General features: G+C 50.1%; 1 protein-coding gene across 4 annotated transcripts in view; it reads right to left on the minus strand.

The window, feature by feature from the left end:
* Positions 1 to 4,997: 4,997 nt before the first annotated feature.
* The window catches only part of CGNL1 (cingulin like 1), a 158,821-nt gene continuing 146,181 nt past the window's right edge, over positions 4,998 to 17,637 (minus strand). For 3 of the 4 annotated variants that reach the window (XM_023255301.2, XM_023255302.2, XM_023255299.2), the window contains 5 exons: positions 11,859 to 11,942; positions 11,068 to 11,192; positions 10,002 to 10,110; positions 9,530 to 9,693; positions 4,998 to 8,221 (listed from right to left, as the gene is read on the minus strand). In XM_023255301.2, the coding sequence (XP_023111069.1) occupies positions 8,086 to 8,221; positions 9,530 to 9,693; positions 10,002 to 10,110; positions 11,068 to 11,192; positions 11,859 to 11,942 (618 nt within the window). In that variant the 3' untranslated portion in view covers positions 4,998 to 8,085. The remainder of the gene's footprint in view (positions 8,222 to 9,529; positions 9,694 to 10,001; positions 10,111 to 11,067; positions 11,193 to 11,858; positions 11,943 to 17,637) is intronic. The other variant, XM_023255300.2, reaches the window with a different exon arrangement.

A 17,637-nucleotide genomic window follows, 5' to 3' on the forward strand; every position in this document is an offset into this window, starting at 1 on the left:
ATATGCAATGGGAAAGTCTCTTCAACACATGGTGTTGGGAAAACTGGACAGCAACATGCAAAAGAATGAAACTGGACCCCTTTCTTTCACCATACATGAAATAAACTTAAAATGGACTAAGGCCTAAATATGAGGTCTGAAGCCATACAAATCCTAGAAGAGAGAACAGGCAATAACTTCTCTGACATTGGCCATAGCAACATTTTTCTAGATATGTTTCCTAAGACAAGGGAAACAAAAGAAAAAATAAACTATTGAGACTAGATCAAAATAAAAAGCTCCTGCACAGCTAAGGAAACAATCAACAAAATTAGAAGACAATCTACTGAATGGGAGAAGATATTTGTAAATGACATATCCAATAAAGGGTTAGTATTCAAAATATATAAAGAACTTACACAATTCAATACCAAAATACCCCCAGATAATCTAACTTAAAAATGGGCACAAGACATGAACAGACATTTCTCCAGAGAAGACATACAGATGGCCAACAGATCCATGAAAAGATGGTCAACATCACTCATCATCAGGGAAATGCAAATCAAAACCACAATGAGAGCTCATCTCACACCTGTGAGAATGGCTAAAACAAGAAACAACAAGTGTTGACAAGGATGTGAAGAAAAAGGAACCTTCATGAACTATTGGTGGGAATGCAAATTGGCGCAGGCATTGCAGAAGACAGTATGGAGGTTCGTCGAAAAATTAAAAACAGAACTACCCTATGATCCAGGAATTCCACTACTGGAGATTTACTCGAAAAATATGATAACACCAATTTAAAAAGATACATGCATCCCTACATTTATTGCAGCATTGTTTACAATAGCCAGATTATGGAAGCAGCTCAAGTGTCTATCAGTAGATGAATGGATAAAGATGTGAGATATACATATATAGAATATTAGCCATAAAAAGGAATGAATTCTTGCCATTTGCAAGAACAAGAATGAATCCAGAGATCGTAATACTAAACAAAATAAGTCAAAGAAAGACAAACACCATGATTTAACTAACATGTAGAATTTAAGAAACAAAAGAAATGAACAAAGAGAAAAAGAGACAAAAAAAACCAGACTCTTAACTGTAGAGAACAAAGTGATGGTTACCAGAGGGGAGGGGGATGGAATAATGGGTGAAACAGGTGATGGGAAGTAAGAGTACACTTACGATGAGCAGTGAGCCACGTATAGAATCGCTGAATCTATACACTGATACTAACATAACACTGTATGTTAACTATACTGGAATCTATGCTATTATTTTTCTTCATGAGAATTATTATCTTTTTAAGTTCATGGATTTATTGGAGTAATCTCTATACCTAAAGTGGGGCTCAAATTCATGACCCTGAGATCAAGAGTCACCTGCTCTTCTGAATGAGCCAACCAGGCTCTCTTAACTATAATGGAGTTTAAACAAAATAAAAAACCAAGAAAGAATCACCCACAGGGCAAAACTGATTAGATTTGTAGACTCCCTGTGTGGCGTCCTGAAGGGGCGCGCTCTGTCTGTTGTGTGGCCGGAGAGGCAGGTCTATCGGCTTCCTTGACCAGCACACACAACCCCCATGCCCAGCTCATACACCCGATTAAGGTGACCAGGCGTCTGGCTTCCACAGCCAGAGCCCTCCCAGTCCTGGAGACAGCTGGGGCGGAGGGACCTCTTTCCTTAGTGATTAGCTTCTGCACAGGGCTCCAAGTCCTGAAGTTGGCTCTGCTCAGACTTCCGCCTTCCCTAGACATGCTTTGGCCTCTGCTCACTTGCAGGGATCCAGGATCCAGAGCGCTTTCCCCCTGGGACCCACCCCTCCCAGCCTAGCAGAGACTATGCCATTACCTCCAGGAAGGCAGCCCACTGCTATGCAGCCCAGGGTTTTCAGATTCCAGCCCACCCACCTGATGTTCTTCAATGAGCTACTCTGAGGTGAGGGGTTTTATTAGTGACCTCAGTAGACAGTGTTCTGTTGAGAACAATCTGCTGATTTCAGGCTGCGAGTGCAGTTTTGAATGTAAGACTAATAGGAAAGGATAGTACACAATGGAGGTTATTGTTAAATACTGCTCTAGAAGGATCTCCCCAGAGAGCAATCTGGGGGCTGGGAAGATAAGTGTTCGATGAGAACCACCCAAATTCCAGTACTTGCTGATGTTCCTGAAAGACCACCTTTCATGCAGTGAGAATGTGGGGAGGCCCAGTGACCACCTAGAGCAGCCATCCCACCCCAGACTGGGCCCGGAGAGGTCAGGTTAGCAAAGTACCAAGAGGCCACTGAGGGTAAAATAAGAGATCGGCAGCCCAACAGCAAGTGGCACCAGAGACAGGAAGTCAGATGAGCAGCTAAAAATCTGTGACTCACCTCATCCATGAGGTCTGTGGCTCCAAAGGACTGCCATGCTGAGAGTGGGGGCAGGCCACCAGTGGTTGAGCTGCTTAGAAACCAACAACTGAGGGAGTATCCGAAAAAGGAAAGATCCAGGGGCCTGAGGGGTCCCTAACACAGGATCACATGAAAGACCTCTGTCCCCTGGGGTGGTGAGTGTGGGTGAGGGGCAGCAGAGATTCCTGGGGGTAGAGTGGGAGCCCCAGAACGAGACCCAGACTCCACTCGTGGCACCTCCACCTCCACCCACATGCCCTTGAGAAGGCCAGCAACTAGACATGGGAAAAACACACAAATTTGCTATGTCATAAACGTATGAAGGACTGAATAATTATAATTTTCATTTAGCTTAATCATCACCATTTTATTATTATACTGTAAGCTCCTGAAGGTGCCTGACTGTGGCTTAAACTTTGTATTTGCTGCAGCACCTGACCCAGGGTGGCAGCTTCTGCTCACAGGCTGGCTACTGGCTCTACAGGTGAGCTATAGCCAAACATCTGAGGCTTCTCTGAGCCTCGGATTCCTTACCTCGTGAGGTTTCTGCCTTGCTCTTAAAATTGTTTAATTTTGCTTACCCAGGAAACCTCTGGAATCATGCTCCCCATCCCCAAGGAGTTGTTGACAATCTGTTGTAAAGGCAAGCCGGATTCTGTACAGTGGGAAACTTGCAAACTTCCCCCCGCAGGGTAGATATTATTGTTGAATGCCTTTGGGAACTGCACTGGCACATTTTTTCCAGCCCTGATAAGCCTGGCATGGGGTACACACTCAAATCTCGCCCTGTGGAGGAAGACACGCGTTAATGCCCACAATGATTTTCAGTGCCGGGTATTCGACAGGTGTGAGAATGGGGTCAAGGCATTGCTGATCCCTCTGCAAAGCCTGGGACTTCTGCCTCGGGGCTATTTAGCCCCTAACAGGAACTTGCTGTCAAGTCACTTCCCCCATCATGTGAAAATTTCGAATAGAAAACTTCTTGGCTTGCGGTGCCTGGGTGGCTCAGTCCGTTAAGCGTCCAACTTCAGCTCAGGTCATGATCTCACAGTTTGTGAGTTCAAGCCCCACACTGGGTTCTGTGCGGACAGCCTGCTTCAGATCCTGTGTCTCCCTCTCTCTCTCTGTGCCCTTCCCCCACTCATGCTCTCTTGAAAATAAACAGAAATTTAAAAATATTAAAAAAAAAACTTTCTGGCTAATGACTGTCTACTAACAAAGACGGGATCACTGCTGCTATCAAGTTCAAAGAAGAAATGCCAAGAATGTGGAGGAGGGTGCCTCAGGCCTGGAAGGACTTTTCCCTTTGGCTCTGGGCTCACCTTGGGTCTCCTGTCCCCACCAAGAGACCCTGGCAGGGGGTCCAAGGAAAGAGCCTAAATCCAGTTTCAAAAGCAGGTAACACTAACAAGAGCACCTTTTACTACAAATGATAAATAGATACCTCAACAAACCTGACCTTAAGGAAAAACACAGGGGCACCTGGGTGGCTCAGTGGGTTAAGCATCTGACTCTTGATCTCAGCTCAGGTCTTGATCTCACGGGGGAATGAGTTCAAGCCCTGTGTTGGGCTCTGTGCTCAGCATGAAGCCTACTTTAAAAAAAAAAAAAAGGCAAACAGAATTTATGCAAAGCCTTTGAGGACTAATTAAAATTAGAGAATCTCATTTAATATCTGAGATGCTCCATTCAGTCAGAATAGGAGGAGTCAGGGGCTGCAGAATAGCTGGATGGGCAGGATTATTTACACCGTTGGGGGAATCGACAGGGCAGTGGGCACAGCTCTGTACAGGCAACAGCACCCACCTGCAGTGAACCAAAGAATTCAGTAAAGAGCTGCACTGGAGAGCTGCACTGAGGTGGGGGAGGGGGGTAGGCAATGTTGCAGGAACCCACCAGGTCTGCCAAGGGACCCAGAGGAATAGCAATAGGAAACCAGGACCAGCTTTAGGACCAGAGGCACAAAGGGGAGGTATGGTCACCCAAGTCCTGTGGGTGCTGGAGTCACGAGTCTCCATAGGAGCCACAGCCCAAAATGTTACATGAAGCATGGAGTGACAACAGGGAAATACCCAACCCCCACCTGCTCCTACGGGCTGACCCCGAACAGGGTGGCCATAGGTCATGGAGGAGGCAGCCTTCAGGCAACAGGGCAGAGGATGTGTGTGAGGACAAAGAATGAGCAACATAGGTCCCTTCCATGGAGAAGTAATTCTTTCCTGTAAAATGGGGACCCTGGTACCTGCAGTCAGCCTGTGGTCGATCAAGAGAGATCATGTGTAAACGCTGATTGTTGGAGAACCCATTTTAGTTTAGGTACAAGGAATAAACAGGGAGTATCTGTTTATTCTCAGTTACTAACACACTTCCCATTTTGCCTTGTTCTGCAAGTGGGCAGTTTGGATTTCTCAGCACATCACCAGCAGCAGGCATATTAATTCTCTCAGTGTTTATCACCGACCCACACCCACCCTTTTATTTCAGAAACGGGTCCCAGGCATGACAAGTTCCACCTCCTCGAGCAGTTTCCAGCCATTCACCTTGCTGTTTCTTGGTGGACAAAGAGCCAAGCTCTGGAGCAAACAAGGGAGTCAAAATAATGGGAGAGTCAAGATTCCTGCTGGGTGACACCATTTATTGAAAGGCAACCTTGCTTTATCCAGTTCACGCACATGGAGGTAGATGTGCCCGAACGTCTCTTCCCCATGACAAACCAAAGCAATCAGACATACCCAAAAGCCATAGCCCAACAGAATAAGCCTCTTGGCCTTTGTCAAATGACATTCTGAAGCAGGAAAAAAAAATTATAAAGATATATGATGATTGTCTCCTCGGCATTGCATTTGGCCACGTATTTGTTTATTAAATAAAATATTTTTTTCTTTTTAAGCTAGCTAAAGAAAATATTCTTGAATAGGGTTAGTTCTTAAAGCAACAAACAGAAAAAAATGAGTATATAATAAAATCAAATGATAGCATGTCAGAGCTGGAAAGGACCTTGCACCATGGTCCTCATTTATTCCAGGCAATCTCTGGAGCACAGGCCCCATCAAGGTCACCCCTGTCAAGGTCACCAGGGCAAGAAGAGCGAGGACTTGAAAACGCCTCTCAAGTCCCAGTCCAATGTTGTTCCCAGCCCGCTACACCACATGCTTCACTGCTAGAGCCATTCTTATGTAGGGTGATGTATTTGTTAACATCTACAGCGGCCCATCTTTTCCAGTAAGGATTCAACCCTTTTGAATGGTGATCTCTGTTCTCTTTTCATGGGCACCTTTGCTTCTTGCAGCCAGACTCATGGCTACCACAAGGAACTGGCAAGAAAGAGAGACAGTGACTTTCTCACAAACCAAGATGGACACTCACCCCCAAAGTTCTTGCATCTCCGGCCTTTCTCATCTTCCACCTGCAGTTATGAGTGAGCTGAGGCATTTTTAGGCAGACTTCTTGGCAAATTCTAAGGATGGTGGAAGAAGCAGGGAAACCAAGAATATACTGAGGGTCGAAGGGAATTCCAGTGAACCAGGCTTGTTGTGTCCCCAAGAGCACAGAGGAGCTCCAGGGCTAGGTAGGGAGGGGCTCAGCCTCCGTGTTCATTTATATGACTGTTGTCATCACCCTCTTTCCCCTAACTGCACTCCAGGAGGGGATTTTGGTCTGCTTTATTCGCTGCTGTATTCCCAGGGCCAAGGACTGTGCCTGACACATGATGGATGCCCAATAAATATTTGCTCAATGAATGAATAGCTAAAGGGAAGAATCTCTCCACACCTCAAATAAGTAATTAGAGGCAAGAACCACTCCAAGCCAGTAGAGGTGGAAGAGGGTTTGACGCAACTGGAGTGGGGGAGGGGGGAAATCCTGGGGTAGGGGACGGTGACACCTGCCCTTAAACCCAGCTGATTACTCTGAATCCTGCTCAGTGGGCTCTGTGACCTCAGGTAGGTAGCACACTGAAACACCCTGCTCCTCTTGGTAACTGTCATAGAGTTCTCTGGTCCACAGGCTTCCCATCAATTAGAATGCCTGGGGACACTGTCAAAGCAACTGAACACTATTCTCTCTGCCCCACTGCGTGTGTGTGTGTGTGTGTGTGTGTGTGTGTGTGTGTGTGTGTGCATACACACACATCTTACAGTGTTCTCTCCCTGGCGTGGCCCTCCTGAGCTGTTGGCTCCACACTCTGGCCCTCACCTATAGGGGCCCAACTGTGACTGGATTTGGCCTCTGGCCATTCCTGGGAACAATCAAAGTGGGAGGTGACACTAGAAAAGCCAGGAGGAAGTAATGGGATACTGCATGTTCCTGATTCCATGTTCCCTATAATGCTGTCCCAGCAACATGGTCTTCCCACAGACCTCATTGAATCCCAATTACAGTATGCCTGGTGCAGGCCAATGTCCCTCTGTCCCAGGAAGCTGGGAGGAGCCTTCCAATTTGTACAGAAACACCTCCTGTCTTTCATGTTTTCCCTTGCTTTTCTGACATAAACTCGAAATCCTACTCAATCTGCCCCTTGTCTACACATCCCCCCAGCTTTCAAGAACTTCCTTCTCTTCCTTCCTCCGCATACCCATACATGCCTGCTTATCTCCTCTCCTCCCCTTTCCCGTGACCTTACTGGACACCACCTTTTCTTCCTCACATGGTTGTCCAGGAGCCTTGTCCCCACACCGTCCTACTCCCCACTAAGCAACCCTAGGCAGAGGAGGCTACTTGGAGGCCTGATGTGGGCAGAGGGAGGAAAGAACCAATAAGAAATGACAGTAAGACCCCATCCCTCTAGAAACTACATCACTTGCCAAAAGCCTTACTTAAAAGTCTCCCTACCCCAACTGTGGTAAAGACATTGCAGTTGGTGACCAGGAATTGGTCTCAGCAGGGTTCAGAAATGACAACAAAATTCTAGATAAAATAAGTAAGCAGGGCCACAGATACAAGTGATCCTCAGACTTTCTCTCCCTCCATAAGTTATTTACTAGGACCACTTGAATTTCTCTTCTCAGAATTAATTGTCCCTTAACACCACGGCAATTCCTTCTTTCCAACTCTCACGTCCAAAGTAGTCTGTATTCTACCCTCTCTCTTATCTAGGTCTTAATAAAAATCTAATAGCTCTGTGTTTTAAAAAATAGTAAGCTAGAGGTGTGGAGTTTACAAACAAGCCACCCTACAAAGCCTCTGTAATATTCCACAGGGCAACAGAAGCAGTCCATGAGAATCTGGGTTAAAATATGTACAGTTTATACATCCTCTCTCTCCCCTGCACAATTGCTGTTAGATAATAACTAGCACTTTGGACCCTTTTCCTTGGTGGGGGAGGGAGGAGGGGCAGGAGCAGCACTGCAAACGGTGCCAGCAGATGGCAGTGCAGAACCCGGGCTTCCGCCTGCCAAATCATATTCTCCAAACCCTGCAATGAGTGGTGGCTCCTCTGCCTCGGGAGTCAACATTTAAGCTGCAGTAGCCACCTGCCTGAGCTGGGAGAGGCGTGCTACCCCTTAGAGACTCTGGGAGGACCGCGACGTGGAGGAATCAGCCTGTCCTGTGACCAGGGGACGGCGGGTCTCTGTTCCGCGTGGGCGCTGCCGCTCCCGCTCCCAGCCGCGCGTGCGCAGCTAGCTGCAGGTCCCCGCTGCTGGAGGCTGGCTGAGGGTCTCCGCGAGGCATGACGGGCCACCTCCACAGCCCTGGAAGGGGACTCAGATCTGGCTGATGGCAGTGCTGTCTTTCGGAAAAGTGTAGCTCAGCGGCGCCTCGTGGAGGCTCCCCCCGTCCGTGCTGAGGTCATCATCGTCTGTGTCGTCCAGCACCTTGCTCGGCAGCTTCTTAAGTCTGCTGAAAGAAGAGGGGACATGTTTCCAGGCCCTGGGCTGCGGTTCATCTCTGTTCAGGGGATGAAGGAAGGGTCTTGGGTTCCTGTCTGTCCACCCCACTGGCTGGCAGAGAAGCCCACGGGCTGGTGTGTACCTGACAGTTCCTTCAGCAGCAGGGAGCAAACTGCCCCAGGTTGGTGTTGATAGGAAGGGCTGGGCAGGGCTGGGACAAGTTGGGTAGTACTGATTTTTCCTTTTGCCTCAAACTACGATATGTCTTGTCAGGGTGCTGTTGTTGATCCACCCCCCCCCCCTTTTTTTTTTTAATTTTTTAATGTTTGTTTGTTTGTTTATTTATTTTGAGAGAGAGAGAGAGAGACAGAGCACAAGTGGGGGAGGGAGAGAGAGGGAGGGAGAGAGAGGGAGACACAGAATCCGAACGAGGCTCCAGGCTCTGAGCTGTCAGCACAGAACCCGACAAGGGGCTCGAACCCACGGACCGTGAGATCATGACATGAGTCGAAGTTGGAAGCTTAACCGACTGAGCCACTCAGATGCCCCCGTTGTTGATTCCATCTTAAATTTTGGTATCTTGTTTACCATGGGCTGTTGGCATTTATTTTTTATAATAATGCATTAATTATCTATCTTGATTACTGAGATTTTTGGTGCCCCCTTAAATGGTGCACCCTAATGCCAGCCCTGGGGCCAGGTTCTTGATAGAAAGGCCCTGTTTACAGGATTCTTAATGGGCTGGGGTCCATTTACAAGAGAACCACCTATGCTGCCAGCATAGTCAGCCTCTGAGAAAGGCTTAGCTCTATGGATGAATATGAATCTAATCCACCCTGCACGCCAGTGACCCTGGGGCAGGTAAAGTGACCCCTACCCCCAGTCCCCTTATCACAGCAGGGGAGCTTTAGAAACAGCTCTCTCCTGAGATAGTCTAGTCTTCATGAGGATATGAACCCAAACCTTATCTTATTTCTCCCTACAAGCAGGAGTCCTAAGTGCTGGCCTAAGAGCTGCCTTCTCCATGGTGGTATGAGCTGGGCCTCCTGCTTTGAGCCTTGGTTACCCCTTATGGCTAAGAGGGATGAAGTTCCCAGCTGACATCAGGAGACTGGTTTGGGGATGACACATATGAGACCTGAATGAACAGATGGGGTGACCCAAGCGGATGCAGCCACTCTCTAGGATGGGATGACCCCTCAAGGCGACAACAAGGAACTGGCTTCAGACACCAGGAGTGAGAACGCCCTGAAAGCGTCAAGTTCTCCTCAAATGTCAGAGGAATCACAGTCCCCACGGGGCCACCACGCTCACCCACCTTAGGTCCTTCTTCATGGAATTGAGCTGTCCCTGCAGCTGCTCGTTGACATCCATCTGTTCCTCCAGCTCCCTCTGCAGCTTCTTTTTGGAACTTTCTAGTCTGTCAATTTCCTCCTCAGCCTCCTCCACCTGTCGCTTCATTGCTTTCAAGCGCAAACTCAGCTGCATTGGGAGAGAGGGCAGGTTGGGTGCTAGCTGGTCGCGCAGTCCAGCCGGGAAAGAGAAGAGTCCAGCACAGACAGGCCAGCAATCCAGCCACCGTCTCCCCAAGAGACCGAGAGATGGCAAAGGGAGCAACCAGTCTCAGCTCAGGGGCTAGGGCTTACTGAACCCCCTACTGAAGGAGGCTACAAAGGCCACACTGTTCTACGATGTGCCTGGGGTGAGGGGAAGAAGGGACTCAGCCTCCACAACTCCATCGCCCTCCTAGCTGGGGTGTAAAATCCCATCTGGGAATGAGGGTCCCTCACCTGGTCCTTCTGATCAGTCAGGGACAGGTGCTCATCGTCCACCTGCATCACCAGCTCCTTCACCTTCCGCTCCAGCCGTCGGTTGCTGAGCTGGAGGCTGGCCCGCTCCCTGGAAAGGTGGGGGAGAGAGAATGAGACCCTCTCATCTCAGCCCCTCAGGAGGCCCAGGGCAGTCTGTGGAGGAGGGGAAGCTCCAGCCAGGCAGCCTGGTCAACGTGATGGTTAGGGTGGGAGAACACGACAGTATGGGATGAAGGGGCTGTTCCTGGACAGGTGAGGGAAAGGGTGCCCTACGAAGGGGAGTGACCCGCCTAAAACCACAGAGTCAGCAACAGGCAGAGCTGGGACTGGAGCTGCCCTGAGTTCTTCCAGTCCCAGACTCTACTTTTACAGCAGAGGGTCCCTGACTGCCAGGGTGTGAGCATCACGGGTCTCAGGCTGCTCCAGCCCAGCCCCAAAGTCCTACTGAAAAACAGATAGTGCACAGTGCCATATGCACACGCACCTCACCCCTTCCAGGAAGGTGAGGGGCCAAGAGTGAGAACGGAGGCCAGTAAAGCTCAACCCTGGTGCTGGCCCCCAGGCTGCGACCTTAGAGCTAGCTGCAGAGAATCTGCTGGAAATGAGCGTGGCCCTCTGATCCCAATGCCTCCCACCCACTGTGGGGGTCCCGCCAATCTCTGAGATGGCACTTGCCCTCTGCTCCAATACCTCTGGCTCCCCCGGGGCAGAGTCAACCTCCTGCCTCTAAACCAGCTCAACCTCAGTAGCTTATGAGGCAGCGTGGTCTGCTAAGGGGTGGGGAGAGGGGCAGCCGCATGGTGGGGAAGCCGGGGACTCAGGAGTAGGCTTCCTGTGCTGTCGTCCTGCTGATGTATATTCAGCCTGGTTACCTTCCTCAAGCACTCACTGGGACGGGTCTCGGTTTTCTCATCCACTGTACCTGCTCTACCCTCCTCACGTGAAGGCTCATGAGGACAAGAGACACAAATGGGAAAGCACTCTGCAGTGTGACCACCACTACGTGCCAGGCCTCTGCACCGCAGCTGGTCCTGGTGGGGCTCACCTCTCCTCGCTCTCCAGACGGTCCTCCAGCTCAGCGATCCTGGCCTCCATCTGTACCACCAGCCCCTCTTTGCTGGACCTGTAGGAACCTTCCAGGTGGATAATCCGGCTCTTTAAGTCCTTGTTCTAGAATCAGACGGGGGTGCTGTGAGGGGTGTGTGTCTGCCGCACTCTCTGTGCAGGTTTATGGGGTGGAGCCAGCATTTGGTGGGCAACTGTGATAAGGCTGCCTTCCGTGACAGGGTGCATGGCCCCAGGGGACCTAGGGAAGCCAGCAATGTCTCCAGGGAAACAAGAGCACTCAGCTCCTGGCAGGCCAAGAGAAGAGGTTCTACCACGTGCCCTTAGGAGCCCAAGTGAAATCTTTGGCCGTCCTAGGACTCCTAGATGTCAGGCAAGAGGCGTGGCCTTCTCTTCTGTCAAACCTATCGGGGGTGGAGGAGGCAGGAAAAACAGGCTCCTCCGCCAATAACATACATAGTATTCAGTGAAGAATTTACGTCAATGGCATGTAAGAGAAATGATTCAAGTAAGCTTTGAGCAACTCACGGCTTTTTCATTTCTTTTGCGTTAAAATTTAGCCCTCTTAGGATCCAGAAGACACCACCTGCAATTTCTCCTCCCCAAGCTGCTCAACCTCCAAGCAGATTTAATATCATTGGAAAAAAGACCTTGGGAACACCTCCACCTCTCGGGCGGGTTATGTCCCAGAGTTCTTTGGATGCCATGCAAAGACGACCCTGTTGGGGGTGGGGGTGGGGGGGGGGTGGTCTAGTCCAAAGCCAGCCTCACCTGTCTCTCCAGGGAAATCTTGTCACACTCTAAGTCCTGCTTGACAGCTCTCTCCTGGAGTAGCTCGCCCCTCATCTGCTCCATCTGCACCAAGCAGAACAAAGCCAGCAGTGAGACAGGCTGTCTCTAGATCCTTCAGGCTCAAATAATTCCCGGGTACCAAATTCTAACTGCCAAGCCAGCTCCTCTTCATCAGGCCATCTCCTCTTGGGGGCAGGAGCTGTTTCGCAGATACTCTTGGTTTCGTGATGATTGCAAAGATAATGACACAAAAGGCAGTAATGGTCACAGCAAACCCTGCTGCTATGGACTGAATTATGTCCCCCCTCCCCCCACCCAAAAGATATAGACTCCTTGTATCTAAGATATGACCTTATTTGGAAATAGGGTTTCTACAGAGGTAACCAAGCTCAAATGAGGTCATTAGGGTGGGCCCTAATCCACATGACTAGTGGCCTTATAAAAAGGGGAACTCTGGACGAAGGGACAGATACGCAGCCGGAAAAGATGGCCATGTGAAGAGAGACACAGGGAGAGGGCCACATGGAGAGAGAGGATTGGAGGGAGACATCTATCGTCAAGGAATGCCTAAGGGCCAGAAAACTGCCAGAAGCTTGGAAGAAGCAATGGAGCATCTCTACAGGCCCAAGGGGAGCATGGTTCTGCTGACACTTTGATTTCAGACTTTTGGGCTCCAGGACTGTGAAATAGCACATCTGTGTTGTTCTAGGCCACCCCATTGGGGGCATTCTGTTACAGCAGCACTAGAAAACTGGTACACCTGCTTAGCACTCCACAAGCACTAGCCTGTTACGTCCCCACAACACTCCCAGGAAGTAGGCAGTACTATCTCTGCTCCGGGCACCGGGGCTTAGAGAAGCTCATGAATTTGTCTGGAGACCAACCACTCCAGCTAGCTCGCCCAGGACCGAGGATGTTCTCAGGACACAGGACTTAACGATGCTAAAACCGAGTCCAGGCAAAGCGGGATGAGTCAGTGATCCAACCTGACCAAGATCTACAGAACTAGTAATGGGGGGCAGTAGTATCCATATGAGTTCCTGACTGCTGCATTACAAGTTCAAAGTTCAGAAAAGGCTTCTACTACATTGAGCGTACCTCAGAGGCTGCTAGATTTCTCCCTTCGTGAGCCACAACCAAAAGTCAGCAAGAATACTGGGCAGCTCCAGGTGACCTGGCAAAGCCTAAATGCTACCAAGGATTTCTTCTGTATTAAGAGAAAATGAGGCTAGCTGAGCAGCACCCAGAAAGAAGTCCTATCGCCTGCCTCTGTTTCCCGTTCCCAGCGGGCTTTAGGCAGCAGTGAAACAAGCACCAGAGGCAGAGGCCCCAGACCCTGTTCCCAGGACTGTCCAGCAGAGGGCAGCCTGAAGAGGCCAGGAGAACTGACAGGGAAAATAAAACCCACCCCCTCCCCTATAAGGTGGGGGTTCAGCCTGGGTAAGAGGTGTACACACGGGAGTGCCTGGATACTTGGGGAGCATCTCTAACAATCTCACCAGCCTGGCCTCCACTGGGATTTTCATCACCTGCACAAGCACCTGAGGAAAAGAAAAGCTCACCCCTCCCCCCCATCTGCCTGGAAAGCAAGACCCGGGGGTCCCGGGAATAACAGGAGACACGACCCTGTTGGGCCACACTTGCATCTCCTCCCTTCTCCCACAGTCCCTGCACTGTGCGTATGGTATGTCTGGCCTGGAGTGGGTGACAGGGAGTGCCAAGGAATAAGGCAGGCGATAGGCAGGGCCTGGACACGGAGGAGGCTGGGACTCTGCCCACAGATGAGGGGGTATCCGTGCAGTCAAAACAAAAAACATTCACATTTTTGCATTTCTGACTGGCAGGCTTCTAAGTCAGCAGGGTTCAGAATTTTACAACAGGAGACACTGATGCCCAGGGCAGTTATACATGTGACAGGAGATAGCAGGACTAGAACCCAGATCAAACCTACTCACAGCCCACGACTCCACCTGCCCTGGCTCTCTGGACCAACATGCCGAAAAGGCTTCAAATGGATCTAGGGTTCGCATACAGCTGTCTTGTAAAACCCAAGGGGAGAAGGCAGTCTCCTTAGGTCATCCTTGCATGCAGTAGGGAGAAAATGCCAGCAATGCAAAGGGTCAGCAGGCAGAGCGTGGAGAATTCTGCCTCGTGACCTGGCTCCCTCCCTGCACGGCCCCAGAGCCCTTGAGAATCACATGCTATAAAGGTGCCGGAATATTCCCGTAACTGCCACAAGAGCACAAAGTCCACAGCTAATGAATGCGGGCTCACAGCCCACTCGGAGCGGGGCCTTTGCACACACCACACCACGCACGGAGGGTGTCAGCACGGCCGGGCCACGGGACTGCAACGTGCCTCCCGGGAGGAAGCGTCGCGTTCACGCCCCTGGCCAGAGGCCAGGACTCCACTGAGAACGCGGTTAAACTGTCACTGTGATGGGAAGTAATTACACAGACGAGCAGTGGCCACCTGGCTCTTCTTCTGGCTCCGGGTTCACTTGTGTGTGACCTGAGGCGCCTCACCTTTGGGAGGCAGACTCATCTCTACAACAAGGCACTCGAACAAAACAGCCTGTGAAGGCCCTTTGAGGTGGCCAAAAGCAGTGTACAGTGAAAGCACATTTTGGTGGCTCTGCCACCCTCTGGGGTGCTGTGTGGCTCTCCTGAGGAAGCCAGAGGCCCCTGCCCCCATCCCTGCCAAAGAGGAGTCACCCCATCTCTCTGGACTCTGAGGAGTGTCCCCGGAAAAGGCTTTGCCTTGTCAGGTGCCAGTGAGCGTGTGTCTGTGAACACACCAGCTTGCCTGCTGGGGGACAGCGGGTCTTAGGATGATGGGATGGGTCAGGATACACTACACAGTCAGCCCCAGGACGCTTAGACCAACGCAGGACCTGCCCTCAGTATAGCCATGCGGGGGACAAAGGAACCAGTCCTGTATATGCAGCACATGGCAGAAGTCACAGCCCAAGCTCACAGGACCGGGGAAAGAGACCCTCAGTTGCAACCTACCTGAGAGGTCTGAGGGGAGCAGGAGAGGGAATAGAGCTTGCCAAATCAGGGCCACTGGTGAGTCAGAGTGGCAGGTGGGAAATAGGACGGGCTGCTGGAGGAATTGGACATGCAGGGACAGGGGACAAGCAGGTTAAGAGATGGGGGACAGGGAGCAGTCACATAGGGCCCGTCAGAACAGGTGACAGGAGCAAGCATGGAGACTGCACTCACTAAAGGAAATCTTGAGCATCTTTACAGTGCTGTCTCATTTTGTCCTCACCCCTCTGGAGGAGGTAGGTCCTGTTAATAGCCCCATCGGCCCCTGGAGCCCAGGAGAGGCTGTGGACACAGGCACAGAGACTGGGTGACACCAGCTGAAGCCATGGGACTGATGAGACCCCCAAGGTGAACTGTATGATGAGGACCCAGAAATGTGCCCTGGGAAGCATGCTCCCCCAACTCCATTAGGGGAGGCTAGGAGGAAACCAGGGCATAGCCCTGTCCCCAAAGCCAAGAAGGCTGAGGATTGAGGAAGGTCAGGCATAAGGAAGCCCAGGAAAGAGCACCTGAGCAGGACAAGAAGTCCACTCTGGAAGGCTCAGCAGAGGGGGGAACCCAACCGCAAAAACTGGGAAGGGAAGGTGCCGGGCATGAAGAGGTGGGTCAATACCTCTCCTTGAACTCCAGCGGTGACAAGAGTCACCTACAACTGGAGGGCTGGGGACATGAGGTTCCCCAAAGAGGACTGCCACAGAGGGGCCCCAAACCTATCAGCAGGCAAGGGTGAGAATCACGGAGGACAGGAAAATTCTAGATGCTGGACAGTAACGAGAAGGGAGCTGGACAGGGAGACTGACCGTGTACGGGGAGAGACAGGATGCAGGCCTGGTGCGGGGGGAAGCATGGAGTAGGAGAGACCGTTCTCTGAGCCTCTGAGAGAGCATAATGCAGGACTTAGGGGAGGCAGGCGCCTGTAGCTCAGAGGCATGGAAGGAAGAGAGTGAGGGAGGGGAGGAAAGAAAAATTATTTTCCCAAAGTGTGGGTTAAGGAAGAACTGCAGGTTAACAGTTGCTGTGAGATATAAGGCCAAAAAGTACCAAAAGACAGTAATAGGCCAGCAGAGCAGAGGCAGAGGTCTCACTGCAGCTGTTTACAGCATCTGCTTTTAGGAGAAAGGTGGTGACTGCTACAGCTGTGCTCCAGGCCTGAGGACCGAACAGGGACATACCAAGAAGCAAAAGCCCCCGGTGATAGGCGCGGTGGGGCAAGTGCAAATGTCCTGGGCACGTGTGGGCCCTTCAATCCTCCTAGCACTCTGTGAGGCAGATGTTATCACCCCATTTTCCAGGTGGGAGGTTCAGGAACTTCGGAAGCAGTTTTGGGATTCTCACCCAGGCTTTCTGGCTAAAAATCATTCACTCCTTTTCTCCCTCTTAGCACATGTGGGAAAACCCCGGTCTCTCAATGAAGGGCAAATCCCACAAGAAGAGAGCATTCTGGCAGGAACTTCCACAGAGGAGTGAGGCAGACAGTGCCAGGGAGGGACTCGAGGACCACCAAGGGGCCATGCAGTGCTGAACCCAGACCAGGAGTTCAAGACAAACCTGCAACTTAAAGACGCAGCCGGTGCCCAAAGCCTTGTTCCCTCAGTGCCCCTTATTGGAAAATCTGGGTCCTACCAGGACACAGGCCTCCCAGTGCAAACGAACACTCAGAGGGTCAGCATGCCAGAGGCCTCCACAGGTTCAAGACCTCCCTGGAGAGCCCAGGGCAAAGGGTGAAACTCCAAAACAAGCAAACACACAAAAAAACCGAAAAACAAAAACAAAACGGTAATTATTTATACTTCACATCCCCTCAAACGATGACTACTAAAATGCAAAATATTTGCACTTAACAAAATGCACTATTAAATGCAAAATAAATCAGAGCAAAGAACAGGAAGGAACAAATGTGCAACCATAAAACCTAACAGTTAATGTGACTGGGCCATCAATTTTTCTCGAGTCTTTTGCAATCCAAGGCTTTTAGCAGGCAGGACAAGTTTCCTTCGGTTCTTCAGAAAGAACAGCCTGACAGAAAATTCCAAAATAAATCCAGTGCGTGGAGCATTATACAAGGAATACCATGTGAAGTGACGGATGCCACTCCCGAGGCTGGGTTTTAGCTCTACTCAATACAGTGATCTCTAGGATGGGCCCAATGACTTGAGAAGATTCTAGATCAGATCCTTCTTCCTCTCACCCGCACTGGCAGGAAAGGAAAGGAAAGGAAAGGAAAGAAAAGGGGAAGGGGAAAGGGAGAAAAGAAAAGAAAAAAGAAAAAAGAAAAAAGAAAAAAGAAAAAAAAAAAAAAAAAGAAAAAAGAAAAAAGAAAAAAGAAAAAAGAAAAAAGAAAAGAAAAGAAAAGAAAAGAAAAGAAAAGAAAAGAAAAGAAAAGGAGAAAAGCCTCTGGCTTGGCCAGCTTCCTCCTTTGGACTAGAGAAGTAAATCTGAGTCTGGGAAAATACTTCTTTATAGAAGTTTAGTGCTTCATATGCTGTTTACCCTTCAACTATATTAAATAGACCAAATAAAAACTTCCAATCAAATTAGAAACAGAACAGGAGCTGAAAGCAACAGTTTATCACAGCTGGACTGAAGGAATGCTAAACCTAGAACATTCCAATCGGAAATAACAGTATCAGACTCCAGTGGGGTTTATGTCAGAGGCACCCATGACCTGAGCCAGCGCTCAGGATTAAAAGCAGCTGCTCTGGGTTAAC

The sequence above is a fragment of the Felis catus genome, chromosome B3, assembly GCF_018350175.1.
Source record: "Felis catus isolate Fca126 chromosome B3, F.catus_Fca126_mat1.0, whole genome shotgun sequence".
Lineage (NCBI taxonomy): Eukaryota > Metazoa > Chordata > Mammalia > Carnivora > Felidae > Felis > Felis catus.